The 23235-nt window shown below is 41.7% G+C and overlaps 1 protein-coding gene across 1 annotated transcript; it reads left to right on the top strand.

Annotated features, from left to right (window-relative positions):
- The first annotated feature begins 507 nt into the window (after positions 1-507).
- On the top strand, positions 508-23024 carry dbndd1 (dysbindin domain containing 1). The gene is made up of 5 exons (XM_087792932.1): positions 508-921; positions 1055-1104; positions 3487-3612; positions 8119-8256; positions 21945-23024. Exons 1-5 carry the CDS (start codon positions 872-874, stop codon positions 22097-22099), a joined length of 519 nt encoding a protein of 172 aa, XP_087649058.1. The 5' UTR covers positions 508-871; the 3' UTR covers positions 22100-23024.
- Positions 23025-23235: the final 211 nt, after the last annotated feature.

Raw genomic sequence — 23235 nt, 5'->3', positions numbered from 1 at the left:
GTTATTCTGAGCGGCGTAGACAAACACCACAGTGTTCCCTTATGAATATGTTGACTTTCACTATTATACACATTACAATACACTGTTTATGGACCAGTACAAGAAAACTAGACACTTCCCCTTATATACTTTTTACGAAAATTATTATACTCAAAACTATTAGGAATAAACATGAACACTCTTACAAGGCCACTAGAGGGAAACCTAATATAAGTACAATATATTTTACAGGGGCGGAAAGACAACTATGTACATTTCAGGGCTTTCAAACGAACCTCATCTAAGCGTTTATGGAAATATAGTGCTATTTAATTCTTTTCACAAACCTTTGAGAAACCTTTGGTAACGTCAGAAGATAGAAAGAACACTCTTCCTCTCGCTTACTCTTAAGTCAATCAAAGTAAGGCCTCGAAACTTAGTAACACATCTTGAGATAACATAGTCAACATTCTGAAACTTTTCCTTTATTTTTGTGAGTACATTTAAATGAAAAACTTTTTGCATCTAACGTGGAAGGCCAGGAAGGATGAGTCAGCTTCATTCTTCACCAGCTGGCTCACACCTACACCTGTGGAAACGACTCTGTGTTTTCACCAGTCAGCTTCAGATACATGCGGAGATGACGCCTCAGACTCTAGTATATCGACGCCCCTCCCTCTCCTCCCTAGTGGTCCGCTGCCCTCTCGATCCCCCTTTACTCCCTCAGTCTGGGCTGTGAGCCAGAACACCCCACCTTTTCTATTCTCTCCTTCTTTCTCTGACTGTGTATTCTGCACATTCCCAGCTCTGCCTCACAATGCTGCACCTACTGAACTGACTAGTGTGCTGCAGACATGCTGCTGCTCTCCTCTGTGGCTCCACTGATGGAGGGATGAGACAGACTGAGGCATCATCTCAGTTCCACGCTGAACAAAAGGAAAAGTAGGACCTCACCGCGGCCACCCAACCCCCCTCCATCCTCTCCCTCCATCACACACCCACTCCTCCCTGCTTTCTCTTTTTCTTATCCCCATTTCTAGTCTCCTCTTATCTCCCATGCTCTTGTGCTGATCAGAAGGACCGTGGTGGGCTGCATGGAGGCTCAGGGTGGGGCAGGGAGTCCAGGTGAGTCCGTCCTTAGCCCTTTTTCTGGTACTCACATGACTGTTGTCTTTGTCTGTTGCATGCATGAGCAGGGATTGTGTTGGTTTCTTTCACACCACTCATGAGTGCTGTTGCTGCTCCTTTATTGAACTCAGATGTTGCACTCCGTGTCGCAGGATTTAGCTCACTAAGTCTTAAGTTTGTTTTTTAACAGTAAATATTCATACCAAGAGTCAGATGGTTAGTTACACTGCCATGTGTGCAATGATGTCCGGCACTTGAGCATGATAAGGGATTTTCCTCTTCAGACATTCTTTGTCTTAGGCGTCTAGGAAAATATATGTTTTCTCACACTGTCCTGAATGATAGCATGATAGAGGAAGATTAAAGTCCAGTCTGGAGAGCAGATTTATACATAGCATCTATAGAATACAGATATAAATGGATCAATACAACCAATATGGAGTCAAACATGGACATAACCACTGTCTTGTTGTTGACTTTCCTCTTATATTTCAAACAAATATTATTTTCTAGTACTTGTTAGAAGCTGGAAAGCTTCTGGTTTCTTGCTTTTGGTTGAAGAAAACAATTGCTAAAGCTAAAGGGCCATTATACATTAATTTATTTAATGTTATTATGTTTATATTTTAATTGTATTGATGCTGTTCTTATATTATTTTGAGTGCATTTACTCATATATATATATATATATATATAAATTAAGTCTATTTCCTGTGTAGAAATGTTATACACAGGAAACAGGACACAAGAGCTCTTCAAAGGTTAAACACATAGCATCATATGATTACATTTGCTATCTAGAAAAACTAAGTTCTCAAATAGGAAAAACACACAGATATGAAAGACAACAATGTCTCACATTTATATACACACCTACAGTATATAACTTTTATCTAGTCTTAAATTAGCTCAATGGAACAACAGCTAAATCTTTAAAAGTAGTTCCATATACCATCCTTAACATTTCCTGAAAATGTAATTGAATTCTGTTTATCTATTTTTGAGTTAATTTGCCAACAGAAAAATTGATAATGACACCACTTCCTATAATACAGCTGACATCATTAATTCTGACAACAAACTACACATAAAGATTTTTTAAAGGAACACAATGTTCTAAGACAGGCAGCGAAAATATTCAGTTCTGAGTTTAAAAAAAATGTATGTGAAATATTCTCACCGTTTGGCTCAGCAACTGTCGCTCTGAGTAACAGAAAACCATAGCGGACAGATTGTAAACTTTCATATTAGTTTCCATACTGCATGTGAGAATGTCTTTCATTTTACAAGATGAGTTGTAATTAGGTCTGTCTTCGATAAAACTAAAAGTTGGTCATAGAAGCAACTGCATCCATTTAGATTAAATTAACATTAGTAGAGTTTTGGCAGGTCACAATCCAAAGATATATCATATTTTTTTTATAAAACACAGCTCACAAAGAATGTGTGACAATAATAGTAAAATATGAGTGACATCATATGCCCGGAGCCATAGCTGAGTCTTTTAAATAATTAAATGAGATCTACTATGCTGATCTATGAATTATTAATTCTTGTGGTGAACTTCAGATGCAAATGAAATCACTGGACACCAGGAATCAGCCTGTTATTTATAGATATTATTTTCATCAAATGACAAACAGCTAAAGAAAAATAGGTTGATGAATCCTGTTCATATGTGCTATTGCGAAATAGCACATATGCGAAAAATAAGTTATGAAAATAAAGATTAAAATAAAAACATTTCAACTTTTACTTTTAATAATGTAGATCAATAACATTTTTATTTGGATATTCTTGTTTAATACGTATTTGGTCCGCATCAGTCGGCATCAATAGTTTAATCAGAATCTGATGACAATTACTGAAACCAGTGCTGTTGTGATATCGAGTCAACACTCATAATAACAGCCCGACAAAGTGTAAGAGGCTCAATAGTTGTCTGAGTGCTGGGCTTTACATCCTCACCCATCACGATACGAATGATTGTCGATGCCTGATGAGATAAACATTCACACTGCTTCAACAAATCGATTTTTCAACATCTAACAACCTCAGATAGCATTAGAGCAGCTCGTTTAAGGAGGTCCAGAGTTCTAAGGTCTGGTTCACTAGTGAGGGGACGGAGTTAATCACGGCAAGATACGTAGATATTTGTTTTTTTACAAGGCAATGAGTATAAATAAGCTTCACTACTGAAAAGAGCTCAGTCATTCAATTGTGACGCAGACAATAGTATAGAAAGAAGCAAAGAAAGCTGTTATTTGTTCAACAAGGATTTTTCAGAGAGGAAATACCAACGCAAAATATATATATAGTCAGTTAATGCTGTCTGGAGCAGAGTCAAGACTTGCTAAGACTTTCTGTCATTAATGCTAGAGCCCAATAAAGACATCAAGAAGCTACTGAAGCCCTCCAGCTCAGGTGACCTATCCCAGGAGTTGTTGGAAAAGGGGGCTGTCTCTGGACACACCGCCAGTCTGCTGCCCATAGCTGAGAAAAGACGTGAGTATACGTTACATCAACAACTCTGACAGTTTAAAACATTACTTTTGAAAGTCAAGTTTGAAAAGTCTGGAGCCACAATCCTCACTGATCGCCTCAACATGATGATTACAATCCTAACATTATTATAACAACGTTATGTAAAGTGATGTCAAACCAGAGACGATCCTGTCCAACACCCTTGCACTAGTGTGTTTAATTCATCAAACTCAGAACATCAGAATCCTCTCTTAGTGAGAACCGTTTCTATTGGTTCCTCTTTTCCTCAACTTTTTATGCTTTCCTCAACTGCTGATGCTGTTTTGTAACTTAAGGTAATAGATGTGAGCTTAAGAAAATAAAATACCTTAATAGGTGTTGATAGTGTTCCTATAGCTGGTTGAAATCATTGTTAAATAGTAGTATAAGAAGAAGCTGTCATGTCATTTCCAGTTAGTGCGTAGCGGCAGTGTTTGATTCAAGACATTCTTTCTGTCGAGAATTTGCGTACTAGTTAGTACGTACACTATCCTGATGCATCCTAACCGCCAGTGCACTAAGAGAAGTATGCCATTTGAGACAGAACACTGGTCTCATCTTCCACTGCTTTCAGCAGTTTTAACGGGTTGGCCCAGACTTTCTTTTGCCCCAGTTACATCGTGTAGCTCTTCTTGTTCCCAGACCAGTTGACAGACAGTCTCTACAACATGTTCTGTGTCTCCTCCGTGGTCTCCTACTGGTGGTACATGCCTTAAACTCCTCACCAGAGAGGCTTCCAGGAAAGGGCCACCATTCGTGACCATATGTGGGGGTGTGATGTAGAGTGACCAGTATATAGAGATGGTGCAGTGTCTTGATAACTGCTGATGGCACCTCAATCTCATGCTTCATTCTTCCCACACTCACGAATAAGACCCTTATATACTTACACAGCTCCACTTGGAGGATCACATCCCCAACCTGGATAAGGCTTCCCACCTTGTTCCAAATGATAACCATGGACTTGGATTTGGAAGTGCTAATTTTTACCCCCGCTGCCGTCACAATCAAGTCCTAAGCCCACCAAAGCAGACCCTATCCTACGTCCTCGCTACTTTCCATAAAAGTTAAGAACAGAATCTGTGTCAAAGGGTATCCCAGGCATAGTCCAACCCTTGCTGCATACAAGTCTGACTTTTTACCACCTTTGTGAACAAAGCTCTGACTCATTCATTTGTACATAGAACAGCCTTATCAGTGTATCTGATACCCCATATTACTGTAGCACCCCCCACAGGACTGCCCGAGGGTCATGGTCGAATGCCTATTCCAGATCCACAAAATAAAAAAAACATTGAGTGTAACTGGTGTGGTTTGGACCTAAATGCAGCATATTGTAGAACAGGAACAGTTTGTAATGATCTTTTATTTTCTAAAGAGCAAAATGTGAGGTGGTTTTGTAGTCGAGGGCAAGAAGGAGGTTGAAGCCAGGCAAGCGGTTAACAGAGGCACCGATAGGAAGCACGCAGAATACCCAAGGCCACCAGGACAGAGCTTCACAGATAACGTGGAGACAGAACACAAGGTCGGGGAATGAAGGCAGGTTTGTTAACCAGGACCAGAAGAATGTTGGAGAGTTTTGCATACTGGGTGGTGCAGGTTTTTGTTCCAACCAGTCAAGCAGGTGCAGTTTAACCAATTTGCTTTCAGCTGAAACAAACAACACCAGACTGACAATCAACTGATTACGCTCCTAAAATCCTGATTGGGTTAGAATGTGTCCCCCCTTTGAGGACCGGTCTGCTGTAGAGAATCTGAAAATGAGTGAAAGTGCTGGACAGGTTTTTAGTGCAGGCCTGATTGTGAATGAACTGCAGCTGAGCAGACAGGTGAGCAGAGTTGGGCTGATGAGGTGGGTGCAGGAAGAGCAAAGCAGAAAGAAGGAGACTAAAAAAAAACGCTGCAGAAGATTAAAAGAGCAAAATAAGAGCTATAGACTCTGACATGTGTAAAGTTTGGGCAAACTCCCATTTAAGGATCCTATAAAGAGTATAGAGCTGATCCACAGTTCCAAGACCTGGACGAAAACCAAATTGCGTCTCTTGAATACAAACTTTGAATATCCAGGGAGGTCAGCTGAGGAGCGTGATCCCACTATAGTTGGGCAAACACCCTTCAATCTCCCTTCTTAAAAAGAGAAACCACCACCCCAGTCTTCCAATCCAGAGTTACTGTTCCCAATGAGCTGGCCATGTTGCAGAGACGGGTCAGCCACGACAGCACCACAGTTGTCAGACCCAAGCCTTGAGAAAATGAGGGACCTCGACCCTAGAGATGCAGTTGTGTGAGTCCCCTCTCCCTGCTTTCTCATACATAGTATTGACTTCTAGCAGCGGCCTCAAGAGTCCCACAGCCCAAAAAGCCCAATAGGCTTCTTTATTATATATATTCACGGTCCTCCAAAAGGTTCTAGGATTACTCCCAATAAAGGCACCTACCACCTTACGGCCACAGCTCCAATGAGCCGCCTCGACAATTGAGGTATTGAACATGGCACATTCAGACTCAATGTCCCCCACCTTCCCTGGAACATTAAGTTTTCCCTGAGCGGGAGTTGAAGCCCCTTTTGAATGGACACTGCCAGATCCAACTGATCCTCACAACACATTTATTATTAGAGCCAACTCCCCACTGGTTGTGATCGGTTTTGCCGGCAATATTCCCTCAGGAGAATCATGATGGACACCAATATTGAGAGATCCCCTTCTATAGTATCCAGTATGCTGCTGTTTTGTGCATTATGCAACACCCCCATGTTACACCTTGAAGGCGAAGAGAGGCTTACCCTCTCGTTCCACAGGGAAACCCCAACAGACATGCACTTAGGCTTGGAGCAATATGTATATTACCTACCCTGCTCTGCACCTCTGTGCAGTAGCCTCTCAAGAGTTCTGGTTCCAGAACCCACACTCTGCGTCAAGGTCCAATTATATCTCGCCAGAACCTCTCAACCTGATGCCCAAGCTCATGATCCTTCCCTGTCGGATGGGAGACATTTGATGTCTCAATCTGCCTAGAGCTAGTTTGTGCACCAAGCATCACCTTGCTAAGGGTCCTGCCTTAGGCTAACATCCGGCTCACATTGCACCAAACCCCTTACGTTTTTTCGGGCTGTGTGTACACCCTATGTAGTGTTTGCAGGCCAGGCCAAAAGACGCTTGACATAGAACCCCATCCCTGGGGGCTCCAATGTTAACAGTAGCATTAACAGGGTTTTACATTTGGAGACAAAGTTAGAGATCCAAAGATAAAAGAAAAATGTTGAATCTAAAATGTTAATGTTAATCTTGTTTAAAAAGTGGAGACAGTTTAACATTTGTCTGGGAGAGAGAGTGGGTTAATCAATTATTCAAGGAGGAAGTGTGTGGGAGGAGGACATAAAATGGAGTAAAGAGCTGGCACCATATTAATAGCACCAAATAACTGTTTTTTCACAACAAAAAAAAATCAAGTAATTCTTGCTGTCACATCAACATATATCTACTTTCAACCTAAGATCAACTCCACAACATACAACTTGGATTTTAGGAGCTTCATTTTAACTTTGTTTTTTAACCATAAAACGTTGGAGATAAGCTTTCAGAAGCAACACATCAGCCGTGATAAACCCTATATAGATAACCATGACAACAAGATGACGTAAATGTGCATTATGCTATGCAGTGGAGTTGAATCTTCAGGCAGACTTATATTGGAACTTTGGACTAAGATGGCCTTTTTTTCCTCCTCAAATGGAACCATTTCTCTGATTATATGTCTTCAAGAATCCAACAGTCCTTACAGTGTTTCTGCTTTTTTGTTCATACATGTTTTTTTGATAGATGATACGCCAGACTGCAGTTTTGATCAAAATGTGTTTTAGGGGATGTAACAACATGGAAGCATGTTTTGTGTTAAAGTTAGAAAATGTAGTAAAGTTTTCATTACATGCTTCACACTGAGTGCTACATTTAAGATGGAATCAAAAAGTGTGGTCCTAAAGAAAAGAACACACCTTAACAGTCTGACAGAAATCAGTAAGCAAGAGTTGTTTGTGTTAGTGAAGATTTGTTTCTTGTACAAGAAAGTTTACAGTCTGAAGTCATTCAGCTCAGTATCACTGTCTTCCACATCCCTTGTAATTCACACATGTATCAATCTGTACATGAAGATTTAATCATTCCAAGAAGTAAACATTAATTTATTCTAAATATATATGACAAGGCTCAGGCAGAAAAGAGAATGTTCTACAGGACTGGGTTATGTAATAGTCACGTGATAGCAGCACTTGTCCTTCCTTGTAAAATCTAGCCATCACCGATACAACTTTAGCTATTCATCTAAATGACAAAAATCAAAAATGCATGTGAATGCAAGCTATAAAATGTTATTGGTGTATAGCTGCAAAAAAAGTTAATCTTTCACCAATGTATTTTGTTTTTGGGTTGATATAAAGTAAATCCAGGTGTTCACTGAATGATAAACCTGTCCTCTCTTTCTATGACTTAGAGCCACTGAGCAGTGTGTCCTCTTTGGAAGTGCACTTTGACCTTTTGGATCTGACGGAGCTGACTGACATGTCAGACCAGGAACTGGCTGAAGTTTTTGCTGACTCGGATGAGGAGAACCACAACGACTCTCCAGCAGGTAATGCTTACAAATCAATACTCAAATTGTTCCCTCCCAATATACTGTAATGTAAAAAATAAAAAAATGGTGAATGTATAGTTAAATATATTGAGATTGATTTATATGTGCAATGTATGTTGATGTACAGCTATATTCAAAATAATAGCAGTGTTTTTAAAAAAGTGAATAAAGCTCAAAATCCTTATAATATTTTTTATTTTCTTTCATTAGGAACGCTGCACATGGTATTGCACAACAAATCATAAATAAAAAAGTATCAATATTTAATTACTTTACAGAATATGAAGAAAAAGTGATATTTCTGTGTTCAAAAAAATAGCAATGTCGGCATTTCTCATTACAAACTCAAATATTTACTAAATAAACTGAAAAAATATTAAAATTTAGCAAACCTGACAATTAGTTAACTAATATTTGGTTGAATAACTCCTGTTTTTGATAACTGCTGCACATCTATGCTGCATGGAGTCAACCAACCTCTGGCACCTCTGAACAGGTATGCCAGCCCAGGAAGACCTTCCACAATTCCTCTGCATTTTGGGGTTTTGCCTCAGAAACAGCAAATTTTATGTCACACCACAAGTGCTCAATTGGATTAAGGTCTGGGGATTGGGCTGGCCACTCCATAACCTTAATTTTGTTGGTCTGGAACCAAGATTTGGCTCGCTTACTGGTATGTTTGGGGTCATTGTCCTGTTGAAACACCCATTTCAGGGGCATTTCCCATTCGACATAAGGCAGCATGACCTCCTCAAGTATTGTGATGTATCCAAATTGATCCATGATCCCTGGTATGCGATATAAAGGCCCGACACCATGGTAAGAGAAACAGGCCCATATCATGATGCTTGCACCACCATTCAGTGTTTGGGGGTCGTCTGACAAACTGTCTGCGGCCCTTGGATCCAAAAAGAACAATCATACTTTCATCAGTCCACAAAATGTTTCTCCATTTCTCCAGAGGCCAGTCGACATGATGTTTGGCAAATGCAATCCTCTTCAGCACATGTCTTTTTTGCAACAGTGGGACTTTGCAGGTTCTTCTTGCTGGTAGATTAGCCTCACATAAGCGTCTTCTAATTGTCACAGCACTCACAGGTACCTTCAGACCGTCTCTGATCTCCCTGGAGCAGACCCTTGGCTTAGTCTTTGCCATTCTGACTATCCTTCGGTCCATTCGAATGGTAGTCTTACGTTTTCTTCCACGTCTCTCTGGTTTGTCTTTCCATTTTAAAGCATTGGAGATCATTTTAGCTCAGCAGCAGATAATTTCCTGTACTTTTTTATACGTTTTCCCCTCTCCAATCAACTTCTGAACAATGTTTGGCACGACCCATCTTTCATCAGTTTTCACACTCACCAAAAAGGCCACATTTTAGACTTGGTTTTTACTCTTGGTCATTTCTCTTGTTTTGTTTAACCTGGACTTCATCCCTGAACCTAAGCCCTTGAAAGTTAGGTCTCAGAGGCGTGTCATCTCAGCCGATACTGAAGACAGTTTTTCTGCTATGTTTGACCCTCTTTTCTTCAATGACTGCCTTAACGTGGACAATTTAATACACTGTTTCAGTAATCATTGTGTTGAAATACTGGATTGACTGGCACCTGCTAAATCAAACTTCACAATTCAGAAAAAAGGGTGGCCTTGGATAAAGAAAGATCTCCTGAGTCTGAAAAGAGTGAGGGTATCTGGAAGTCTGGAAGACTAAACTTGAGGCTCACAGACTTCACCACAGGGATCTGATGTCCTCATTCAATGAGATGATGGAAAGTGCCCAAAGTGTTGCTTGACACGAAAAATTCTCTTGTGTCTCCTGCTTCTCAAATCACGCCTGTCTTCTGTGAAGCTGACAGCAATGCATTGTTGAGATTTTTCACTGACAAAATTAAATTGATCAAAGAGAAAATCGCTTCCCTTTTGTGTATAACCCCTGCTCTGGCTGATATTTCGGCACTGGTGACCAAGATGAAACCCTCCTCTTGCTCGCCCGACGTCCTACTGTGTAGGCTCTTTATTAAAGTGTTTGATGTAATTGGCCCCTGGGTTACCAAAATGGTAAACACAGGGTTTTTCCCCAATTCATTTAAACATGCCATTGTGGAGGCTTTACTCAAAAAGCCAGACTTAGACCCGACTGACTTCAGTAATATCAGGCCTATATTTAAGCTCCCTTTCTTGTCCAAGATCTTGGAGAAGGTGGTGTCTGAGCAGCTGTCTTTGTTCCTGGATCAGAGCGACATTCACGAGAAGTTTCAGTCTGGCTTCCGTAAACATCACTTTATGGAGACAGCCTTACTGAGAGTGTCCAGTGACATCATGATGTTGGCTGATTCGGGTAAATCAGGGGTGTCCGAACCGGTCCTCCAAGGGCCTGGGTGTTGCAGGTTTTTGTTCCATCCGATCAAGCATGTACAGTTTAACAAAAGAGGTTTCACCTTAAATGAGCAACACCTGACTGATAACACTCTGATTGGGTTAAAGAGGGTGCTCTTGATTGGTTACCCCTGGGGTAAATACACTGTTCTGGTTCTCTTGGATCACTCGTCAGCTTTTGACACAGTCGATCACCAGATCCTGCTGAGAAGACTGAGGGATGAAGTGGGACTGTCTGGGTCTGTGTTACAGTCGTTCCCGTCAGACCTTTCTGGGCACAGTTTCAGTGTATCTGCCAATCATATAAGGTCTGAATCAGCGGATCTGTTGTGTGGAGTCCCTTAAGGTCCTGTTTTGGGTCCTTTATTATTTATGATGTACTTGATTCCCCTGGGTAAAAACATTCAGAGATTTCCTGATGTTTCTTTCCACAATTTTTGCTGATGACACCTAGCTCTACTGCTCTTTTGATCCAACTGAGCCCCAGACGCTGAACAGCTTAGTCAATTGCGCCTGATGATAGGGTTGAGTCAGTACTTTAGTGACTTAGGCCAGTCTGTCAAACTGAGCCTCAGAAACCTGGCTGTTGTTTTTGACAAAGACATGTCTCTAGTACAACACTGCAGAAAACTGACCAAAACTCTTTCCTTCAACTGAGAAAAATCTCTAAACTTTGTCAGAACCCGACCTGGAGCTTGTAATCCATGCCTTTGTGTTTTCTCGTTTAGAGTATTGTTACATATATTTTCATGTCTAAAAAAGGAAGGAGCTGACTTGCCTGCAGTTAATACAAAACTCATTTCCCCGATCCTCAAAAACTCTGCATTGGCTGCCAGTTTCTTTCAGGATCAATTTTAAAATTCTGGTTCTTACTTTCAGAGCTATTCATGGTCAGGCTACTCCTTACATCAGTGATCTGATCCAGCCATAAACCCCAGCTCGGGTTCTTAGGTCTGTGGATCAGAATCTGCTGATGGTTCCTCGCACACGCTTCCTGAGGAGTGAAATCCTTCCAGGTTGTTGCTCCTAAACTTTGGAACAATCTTCCTCTCCCTCTGCGTTTGAAACATCTTAAGATAATCTTATTTGTGCAGGCTTTTCTCTGATTTTCTGGGACTCCTGAATTTGTCTTGTGTCTTGGCCTTTTATAGCATGTATTTTATTACTGTTATTGTTTTTGTTTGTTAAAGCGCTTTGTGACCCAGGTCTAGAAAGGCGCTTTACAAATAACCTTTACTTTACTTACATGATATGGTTAGCATAAATTAAACTCAACACAGATTAATGTTTTTGTTGATTGTGTTCTTAGATGAGTCAACATTTATATGAAAACTTCCAAAGACCGAAAAACAGAGCAGGAGGATAGAGAATCTGGTATAATAAGAGATAAATAAACGTAATGTTTTCAAGAAGTAAAGGGAAATACTTTAAATAAGAGGCAATCACGGAAATCGGTAAATAAGTAAACATTTTGAAGACTTCGACTAGGACTCTGTTTAAGATTTCTGCTTTTGTGTGATTGTGCACCTTTGTAAAGAATAAAAGATGAAGCTCAGAAGCTGTTAAGCCTACTGTGTTGGCAAGAATCAGCAACATTTTTGTCATTTCTATACTGCACATCAATCAGTGTGGTTCCTCAGAGGAACAACCTTCTGCCTCGTAAAGTTCTCAGAAACATCTCCCTGTGGCACATTTAGATTCGATTGTTAAAGCCCACACTGTGAGTCAAAGCACCAGGTTCCGTGTCTAAAGGCGGTTGTGTCTTAAGAGGAAGCAGAAAAGCTCCCATGTTTTATTCATGATGTGGTGCCTCATCCTGCATGCTGGCGATGAACTCCCTCCTGCAACATTTGTGCACCTCAGCAGACTCACAACTCCACATTACATTTTTATTAAGACCTCCACTGTGGTTCACTTTCCGGAAAATGAATGTTTCCTCTGAGAGTTTACGATTGAAACAAAACATCTTGCAGTTGTGGTTTTATGTTTCCTGTCCTCCACGTTCATGTCACAATCCACGACTGTAAGAAATTGTGTAGCTTGGCCATCTGTGCCAAACGCTACTGCTGCTGTCATCCACTCATGCCAAATGTTGAAGTGGTAAATACATGTTTTAATCAAGATATTTTGGGCAATTATTCCCCCTAGGTGTTATACATGGGATGATCATTTGTGATAATGCATATAACACTGACTTTCGTTCATTTCAAAATGAGATAAATATACATATAGAAATATATATGTATGATATATGTAATAATCTGGAGAAAATGAAAGGGTTTTGACAAACTGCCTCGTAATTGTGTATTGTTCCAAAATAAAAAGACCAGAAACATAGTTGTTTAGATGGCATGGAATAGAACATGGATCAAGTTTAATGTCTTAACACTTCTGACACCATCTGAATTACATATATTGTTTTTATAAATATATAGTGAAATATCCGATTACAAAGTAGGTCAAGGGAACTGTATGGTGATATCAGATTGATTGAGGTGTCAGCAGTTATCCAGACACTGCACTTGATACTGCACTGGTAAAAAGAGTTAAAACTATTATGCAAAGCTCTGTGGGTAGTGACCAAATCAACACGATCACTGTTGAAAGTGAGTTTTCTCCATAGTGTGGCGGGGCTGTCCCTTAGAGATAGGATGAGCAGCATGGTCATGCAGAAGAAGTTTGTAAAGCCGATGCTCGTCCGGGCTGAGACTGGTGCGTGTGTTGCTTTTTAAAGTGCATTGATCATTACCAGTCAGCATTTACACAGAGAATGTTAAACAAGATGAAATTGGTTGCTAGGTTATGCGTGACAGGAGTGGGCAACAGTTTGTTGAAGTTTGACTGACAGTTCTGATGTGCATTGGTGACTTTTCGTCATTGATCGTAACAAAAATTGCAAAAAATACAAGAGGATACGTTCACATCCACATGCATAGTTTATACATGTCAGATAAGAACTCACCAAAGTGTGTTCAACATTTTATTTTTATCCCTTTGCTCTGTGGGTAAAAATAGATCAACCATCTGTGTAGCAACTTCCAGTCTGAGACATAAATAAGTGTAGTTGCTTTCTCCCATCTTCTTTCTCTCCAGTCTACCTCCACTTGTCTCACTCTTTTCTGTTTCTATGTGTTTGTCATCTTGTACAGAAGCAAGAGCAAGAAAAGCCTGACAGGAATGCTCTAAGCAGATACAACTCCCACTGCAGTGAAGTTTTACTGTGAACATGGGAAGGTCGTTATTGATTTACTTGATGATTACATAGTTACTGTAAATATGACGTGCTTTTTCTGTGAAACTATATTTTCTAGTCAAATCATTTGGTTTAATGTTCCTGTTGCCATACAACATTAGAGGTTGTCAACAGAATAGATGTGGTAGGGGACTAGACTCGGTGCTACTAATGCTAATGATTCTCAAACCCAACATTGAAACAAATGTTTTTTACTCTACATCATTTTAAATCTAATTTATTAAACCGAGTTGGACAGCGGTCTTTGTCCTTCTACAAAACAGGTGCTCTTACCACATTGCATTCATCACCACGTTTATTTCATCCATTATGTAACACATGCGTTACATATATAATCTGCAAAACCTTTTACAGACTCAGGAATAACTTGCTTTCTATTGTGACCCTTTGTGGCTGAATTCCTCACAGGAGATTGAGTGAACTTCAGTTGAGACTTAAGGCATGCACTTGTTTCAAAATATGATTTGTTTTACTGTCAATCATTCTTCTCAATTTGATGTCAGAGTTTGGTTTGTTGTTTTGTTGACTTAAGAGATTTACAGAAATAAGATTCTACATTTTTATATTAGGGTTGAAAAATGTGTTGCTGCTAGGTCACCATTCCCTTCAAAATGTCCTTAACTCTACATAACTGGTGCTTACTAAAGACCTTGCCTCCTGCTAGAGAGGCGTCTGTAGCCTGTTAAAGAGGTATCTACAGCCTGTGATTTCAACAATGTCTTTGTTATCGTGAAAACAAAAAGGTGGAATTCTAGTATAATTATAAATAGTAAAAAATGTGTTATCCTTTTACTGAAATACAAGTTTTATAAATACGAGTTCATTTAATAAACCAGAAGGAAAGAGCACATTTTTTTTACAGAATGACCCATGTAGTATTGATGTAAAAGCTGAATTTAAAAGCTGGAAATGAACTGGATGCATGTCTTTTATTGAACTTTAGAGCTTTAAAGTGTATTTATAGATGTTGCATTCATCTGCATTCCTTAAACCCAACTCTGATTCCTCCTAGTTCCTGACACTTCTCATAAAATTGCAAGACTGCAATGAGAAAAGAAGACAGTTCAAGATTAAAGTAGCAAGTGACAGTAAGAATGTGGCGTGTTGTGAATCATGAAGTCTTAACATGGTTTTAGATTAAACAAGTTCAAACTAGGACATGAAGGATTGGGTATTTGCGCCAGAGTTAAAAGAAAACCTGCTTTGTTTGTGTGTGTGTGTGTGTGTGTGTGTGCCCGTGTGCATGTGCGTGTTCGTACGTGTAGTGTGTGCGTGTGTGTGTAGTTCACATGAGAGTTGAGGAAGAGGTGAGTGAGAAAGGGCAGTCAGCAAGTTCAGGCTAAATACAGATTCGTAAATTATTTAAAGAAAATCCTCCTCTAGTTTCTGCCCCTTCTATCTCTGCTCTCACATTATTAATTTATGATCATGTATTGTTAGTCACAGGTTACCTGCTTGTCCTTTCCTCTCAGACACACCTGGAGTAAACTGGAATAGCTCCACTTTGGCCCAAGACTGGGTTTTGTGTTACACAGTCTTCCCAGAGCAGAGTCATGATGGACACCAATATGTTTGAGAGCCACTTACATTCTCACTCAAAAGACAACTTTGTTTATGTGCTCCAGCACCTTCCACAGAGCTGGTCCATCTCGCCATGATGCTCTCTTTACGCTTCAACTGCTGAAAGTACAGTTCAAGGCCAGTTTGTTTTATGCTGCCCAGGAGTGAGCTAAATAATCCTGTTGACGGGTCCAATTCAATTTTATTTAAAGTGTCTTATCATAACAAAGTTATCTCAAGACACTATACAGTTGAAATAAGACTACAGTTGATTAAAGAAAAATAGATCCCAGCAATTCAACAAAGAGCAAGAAACAAAACACTGTACAGTGAGCTGTACAGTGAGCAATGGCGAGGAAAAACTTCCTTTTAGAAGGCAGAAATCTCGAGTGGAACCAGACTCATTGTTGACGGCCTGCCGCTTTGACCGGCTGGGAGGAAGGATGGGGGGGTAGACAGATGGATAAGGAGAGGAGTGAGGGAGGATATAGTGAGAGAAAAGAGGAGAGTGTAGGAGGGTCCATGGGGGTGCTGGAGAGAACTCGGGATCTGATGCGTGGTGAAGATCCTGGATCAGCAGCAGCTCTGGAGGTGGATCCCTGGGGCTCCGGGAGAGAAATAAAAAGGTGTGGGTTTGGGACAATACAATACACAGGTATACAGACTCCGGTGACGGGTGAAGATATATAGAGGGGAGAGGGGGGGGGGGAGGTTGAAATAGCCAGGGGCCCAAGCCGCGGCAGGAACCCGGAGGAGACCAGGACCCGGCAGGCGAGATAACCACCAGAGCCGACCCCAAACACCAGCAAGAAGGCGGACCACCACCGGGGCGCGAGAGGGCAAGCACAGGCGAGGACGACCGAGGAAGCAGAGAGGGGGAGGCACCAGGCGCAGGCACCGGGGCAGAGGGGCAGCCAGAAGAACCAGTCAGGGGATAGAGCCCCGGGGCCAGGCCGGGCCACGGAGGACCCCCAGACCCTCAGGCTGCCACCAAGTCCATAGCAGGGGACCGAGTCAAGGAGATAGGGATCCACCACAGCAGCGGCGGCGGAGCCCCCCCCAATACCCTGCGGACACGGCCAGTAGCCGGGTCGAGTGCCACCGCATGAGCCCGGGGGAGCAATGGCCAGGCACCGGCCCAGGTCCCCCGGGTCACAGGGGGGCCACGGTTGTGCGGGCAGGGCGGGGGCAATGGGGCTGCAGCCGTCCGGGAACGGACCCCAATCTTTGAACTGTAGACCGTCCCCAACAGCCGCAGCCCACCTCCCCCATGTTATGAGGGAAGTTTGGGGGGCCAGCAGTATTCCATGGGCGGTCCACGGTCTCTAAGGTGCAGAGGCCCCGCCCATCACACGTACTGACCCCCAGCCCCCGCCCCCACCCACCATGCAGCACCCAGGGGGACAGCAGCACTTGCATGGGCGGTACATGGTCTCTACGGTAACATGGGTCCGCCCAATGCCTCCGCCGTCCCCCCAATGTGGCCCCGCCCAGTGTGGCCCCCCCCACCCGGGAAGCCCCCGAAAGACCGACCAACCCGGCCACGAACCCCCAGGACCAAGGGCGACAAACTCCCCGACCACAGCACATGCCACACAGGGCGGGTAGAGGACCACAGCCACCGCTGCAGCAGACACCCACCCCAAGACAGGCCCCCCACCACAGACCAGGCCAAGCCATCGGGGCTGGAAGGTCATCCAGAACACCCGGCCAGCCCCAGCCCCACCCCTAACGGTTCACCCGCCAACCCCGTCAGCGGGACCAGCAACCCCCCAGCCCCAGCACCGCCCCCAGCGCAACCCCCCATCCACCACCCCAACCACCCCCGCCAGCACCAGCCCCCACACACCACCAAAGACCCCCCGGAAGCGGGCCACCCCCCCGCCGGCACACGGGGCCATCGCGGCACCAGCGGTCACCACCACCAGGCCCAAGGCACCCACAGGCCCCACCCGCCGGGCCCCCCACACCCGAATCGGCCAAGCCAGAACGGCCCCGGCGAGAAAAGAAGGATATACAGAGCTCGGTGTCTAAAACTAAAACTCCTCCAGCATTCTCAGCCTATAGCAGCTAAGATAAACAGTTTTGTTAGTTATGACAGCTAGAGATAAACAGTCAAGTTAATTATAGGCTTTATCGAAAAGTAAGGTTTTAAGATTATTTTTAAACATAGAGAGGGTGTCTGCCCTCCGGACTGAAGCCGGTAGTTTGTTCCACAGCAGAGGGGCTTGAAAACTGAAGGCCCTGGCTCCGAATCTACATTTAGAGATTTGTGGTATAACTAGTAGATCAGAGTTTAGGGATCGTAAGGTCCTTGAGGGTTGGTAAGTTTGGATTAAATCTTTAATGTATGTTGGTGCTAGACCATGTAAGGCTTTATAGGTTAGGAGAAGGATTTTAAATTGAATTCTAAATTCTACAGGAAGCCAATGTAGGGAAGACAGTACAGGGGAAATGTGTTCGCGCCTCTTAGTCTTAGTCAGGACACGAGCTGCAGAGTTCTGAATGAGCTGAAGAGTTCTGAGAGACTTTTTAGAACAGCCTGACAGAAGAGAGTTACAATAGTCCAGCCTGGAGGTAACAAAAGCATGGATGAGCTTCTCAGCAGCATCTAAAGGAAGGAAGTGCCTAATTTTTGAGATGTTACGAAGGTGGAAGTAAGCAGTCCGTGAGATTTGTTTTATGTGTGAGTTAAATGATAAGTCCTCGTCAAAGCATACACCCAGATTCTTTACAGTGGTGCTAGTAGCAGGAGCAAGTCCATTTTGTAAAGCTAGTTAATGATTGTCTGAGATGTTCCGGACCAACTAGTAAAACCTCAGTCTTTTCCGAGTTCAGTAGGAGGAAGTTTTTGGTCATCCATGACTTGATATCTGTGATACAGGACTGTAATTGTGTTAGCTGATTTCTTTCATCTGGCTTCATGGACAAGTAAAGTTGGGTGTCATCAGCATAACAGTGAAAATGTATAGAGTGTCTTCAAATCACGTCCCCTAGTGGGAGCATATAGATTGTGAATAGTATTGGACCAAGAACAGAACCTTGTGGGACACCATAGCTGACCTTAGTGTGTGTCGATGAGAGGTGGTTGACATGTACATAGTGCGTTCTATCCGACAGGTAAGATTTAAACCAGTTAAGAGCAGTTCCACGAATGCCTAAATGGTTTTCTAGCCTCTGTAGAAGGATTTGGTGGTCGACAGTGTCAAATGCAGCACTGAGATCTAGAAGAACAAGAACTGAAACATGGCCCTGATCAGAGGCCATCAGTAGGTCGTTACTTACTTTTACCAGGGCAGTCTCTGTGCTGTGGTGTTCCCTAAAACCAGACTGAAACACCTCAAATTGATCATTGTACTGGAGATAATCACAGAGCTGACTCGTTACCACTTTCTCCAGAAGTTTTGAAATGAATACTAGATTAGAGATAGGCCTGTAGTTAGTGAGGACCTCTGGATCGAGAGTGGGTTTTTTAAGCAGAGGTTTAATTACTGCAACTTTAAAAATCTGAGGCACATAGCCGGATGTTATTGACAAGTTAATAATGTCAAGTATGAAAGTGCTAAGTAAGGGGAACAGTTCTTTAAGTAGCCATGTGGGAATAGGATCGAGAAGACATGTTGTGGACTTTGAGGAGGAAACAACCTGGGACAGCTGTCGAGGACTCACTGGTAGAAAGGAGTCAAAGTATGTATCAGTCATAGTGTCTGTGACCGGTGAGGCTGCACTGGTTGTATTAGACGAATCTAGGAGGTCTTGAATCTTTCCTCTAATACTTACAATTTTTTCATTAAAAAAGTTCATAAAGTCATTGCTACTAAGATGAGAAGGGATGGACTGCTCAATGGACTGATGGCTCCGTGTCAGCCTGGCTACAGTACTGAATAAGAACTTGGGGTTATTCTTATTTGCTTCTATAAGTGATATATGAGTAGTAGCTGGCTCTGGCTTTCCGAAGAGATGCCTTGTATATTTTTAACTTATCCTGCCAGTCCTGGTAGAATTCATTATGTTTTGATGAACGCCATTTCTTCTCTAGTCGTCTAGAAACCTGTTTTAATTTACGTGTTTCCTGAGTATACCAGGAAGCAAGACTACTTCTGTTAACAGTCTTTTTAGTTAGTGGTGCGATTAAGTCAAGCGTATTGTGCAACGAGTCTGTAAAACTGCCCACAAAGTTATCAATGTCTGGGTGACTATGGGTAGAGTTTCTTGACACACTGAGGCTAGGCGTTTTACTGAGCACAGAGGGAATTATTTCCATAAACTTGGTAACGACACTTTCAGACAGACATCTTTTGAGAGTGCTCCTGCTCTGTAGACTTGGCTCATTTAAAATGAAGTCAAAGGTTATTAATTGATGGTCGGAAAGAACTGAATTCTGAGGAGAGACAATAACATTTTTAATTTCAAGTCGGTATGCTAGGACAAGGTCTAATGTGTGCTTAAAGCAGTGAGTCGGTTCATGTACATACTGAGAGAAACCAAATGACTCCAGGATAGAGTTAAACCTGTTAGCTAAGCTATCATGGACCATATCAACATGGATGTTAAAGTCACCAACAATAATCACTTTATCTGATTTAAGCACCAGGCTGGTCAAGAACTCAGGGAACTCAGACAAGAATTCAGAATAAGGTCCAGGGGGACGATAGACTCCAACAAAGAGAAGTGACTGACCTGATCTCAAGGTTGTATTAGATACGCTAAGTATAATACTTTCAAAAGAGTTGAAATCACATTGTGGTCTAGTAAAGGTTGACAGACATGAGTTGATGATGACTGCGACTCCACCTCCTCGACCAGAGCGTCGAGGGGCGTTAAAGTTAGTGTGGCTGGGTGGTGTTGATTCATTTAAAGATACGTAATCATCTATAGACAGCCAAGTTTCGGTTAAGAATAATAAGTCAATGGTTTTATCTGATATAAGTTCATTAATTAGTGCAGCTTTTGAGGACAGGGATCGGATATTCAACAATCCACACTTAATTCTCCTGTCCTCTACAATGGTAGTATTTATTTGATTTAGATTTATTTGAATTAGATTTTCTTTAATAGCTCTTCTACTGACATTTTTCTTGGTTTTATTAAGCGGGTCAGATTGACCCTCTTCGACCTCGTCCAACAAACAGTAAAGAGATTCAATCTGAAGGAACAACCTGTTCAGGAAACAACTTGTATTAAAGTGGTTCTTTACATAGACACAGTTCTCTCTAGATTTTTGTTCTGTGATACAAATAAGCACCTCATAGCTTTCACGACAACAAAACAACAAAAATGTATTGTAGCATAAAATGTAGCATTTTGCATCATAGTATTTTATAGTAAATTAAAAGCATTGCATGGTTAAGTATTTGTTTTAAATAACACATTATTGTGTAATACTGTAAGTACTTAACTTAATTTAACAGTAGTCAAATGTTATAAATGATTCCATAAACAGTTTATAATCAACTTAAGATGATTGATAGTATGTTGAATAAGAAGTAAATGTCATTTTCAGATCCAGCAATGGAAGTTATTCATCATTCTGATAGCATTTTTTCTAAATTTCCATTATTTCTACAAACCAAGATTTAATTTACTATTGATCAAATTTCCATTAAATTTAGCAAACCCATCTGTGACCTCATACAGCTAATAAGTAAGTCATTTATATTTGTAGAGATCCGACTACCAAAGTAAATACGTAAGCAAACCAAATGTCTTATATCTAGAGGTTTGTTTGGACTAGAGCTGCTGTTCTCTTTATTAACTACAGTTGATCCTGTACCCGAACTCTACACATGAGCCAAGGTATCTTTAACCTCTGCACATATTCAGTATATATAGAGCTATTTTAGCTTACATGTGCTAAATGAGCTGTCTTGCCTGAGGAATTTGTTGCTCCTGCCATTTCCTGGATCTGTTGTTTACTCTTGCCAATCTGTCGACAGTGAAATATTAGCAAAGATAGTAAAGATTATATTGTTTGAATTTTCTTTAATTTTGCTCTCACTGGGCATCTTGTCTAATAAAACTTGACACACAGTGTTGGAGCCACATATTTGTTTTGTTTCATGTTTAACTAACAAAGAGTCATTGTTCATGGATAGAGATGCAGTTTTCGTGTGTGCGAACTGCACAATTCTTTCAATAAACATGTGGGGGTCGCGGAGGGGCTGGAGTCTATCCCAGATTCTCCAGGCGAGAGGCAGGGGACAACCTGGACATGAGGCCAGTCACAGGGCACACAAAGACAGACGACCATTCACACACACACACGCACACACACGAACACACCCTACTATTTCCCCACGCTCTATATGTTTCTGAACTGTGGGAGGAAACCTGAGGCCCCGGAGTAAATGATGATTATGATTATAACTAAAGATATTGGTTTCAAACAAGATCACGCGATCGACTCTCATTGGCCCAAAATAAAGGTGTTTTTTATTATAGGATTCTTCCCAAAGCTCTTTACAAGGCTGACTGTAGGTCTGTTTCTGTCACCTCCAGGTCCACACCAGCCACTTCTAGCTAAAGGTGGTTACATGCGCTCGCCATCATGGACACGCAGCACTAAAGTGGAGCCACAGCGGGAGCGGAAGCACCACAGCGACTCGGATGCAATAGAGCCATTTCTGAGGATGGAGAGGCCAAAGCAGCTGTGAAATGGTCCGAAAGATAGAAGGGACCGAGGAGGAGGCCACAGACACTCCTGGTGTTCATCACTCCAATGGTCTCGTTTAAAGACGTGCAATACTTTTCTCCTTCTCTCATTAACAAACATTTGTTTGAGACCCTGTAGCACTTGGGGTCGTTTGTCAGGATCAGACAGGGTTTAAACCTTCCCACAGCCTCTCAGGTGATGAGCGACAGCCTCGTGACCAAACCATCAGCATCTCAGATGGGAGAGTATGATAGATTTAAATAAGTCCTTATGTTTTATGTATTGGAAATATGTGAAGATGAAGGTCAAATGTTGCACTTTTACACATTGCTCTGTGAATTACTGGTAGTTTGTGCAGATGATTCTAAAAGATAAACAGGTATTCTGTGGTCAAGGTTCAGGACATACAAGAATTAAGCTTTCCACCATTCCAGATACTTTCATTTTTTAAATGAACAAATTTGATTCCTTTTAGTAAGTTTAATACATCCATCTTGTACTTTAAGTCAAAACAAGGAGCCAGGACGATCACTGAGTGGATCCAGAATCCACGTTTAATCCAAACAATCTGATGTTCTTAAACTGTGTTTGACTTTTTTGGAAAAAACTATGAGCATTATTTGACAGCTATGAACAACAAAATGTAGCATTTCCTGTTTGTTTCCCTCAACAAACAAAGGCGTTTAGATTGACTAGATGGGTTAAAGGAAATTGCCTTGATCTTAATTTGAATAACTTAATGATCGGAAAATAAGAACTTAAAGATGTACAAAGGTACATCACAGTCAGAGATGCCAAAAATATCAACAAAGTGCCAATAGTTTGGGTTTTTTTTATTTGCTTGTCTAAGCCACGAGTGCCAATCATTCTGAATGCTGTGAAATTAGGGATCAAAATTGACACTGAAAATAAAACTAAAATGTGAATATTGGTTTGTAATGTGTTGTTCATTAATGATTGTGTCCAGTATATGAACATTAAGCATCATTTGAGGGTTTTTTTCTCTGCACATGCAGCAAGTCTAAGCAGCCACGTGCTCATGTGGCTCATCACCCATCTGTCTGTCTAGAACAGTCTTTTAATCACTACACTGGTTTCCTCTGAGTACTCCAGCGTGCAACAACATCTCACCACACA

The sequence above is a fragment of the Callionymus lyra genome, chromosome 6, assembly GCF_982586985.1.
Source record: "Callionymus lyra chromosome 6, fCalLyr1.hap1.1, whole genome shotgun sequence".
NCBI lineage: Eukaryota > Metazoa > Chordata > Actinopteri > Syngnathiformes > Callionymidae > Callionymus > Callionymus lyra.
This window is presented reverse-complemented; position numbering and strand designations above follow the sequence as displayed.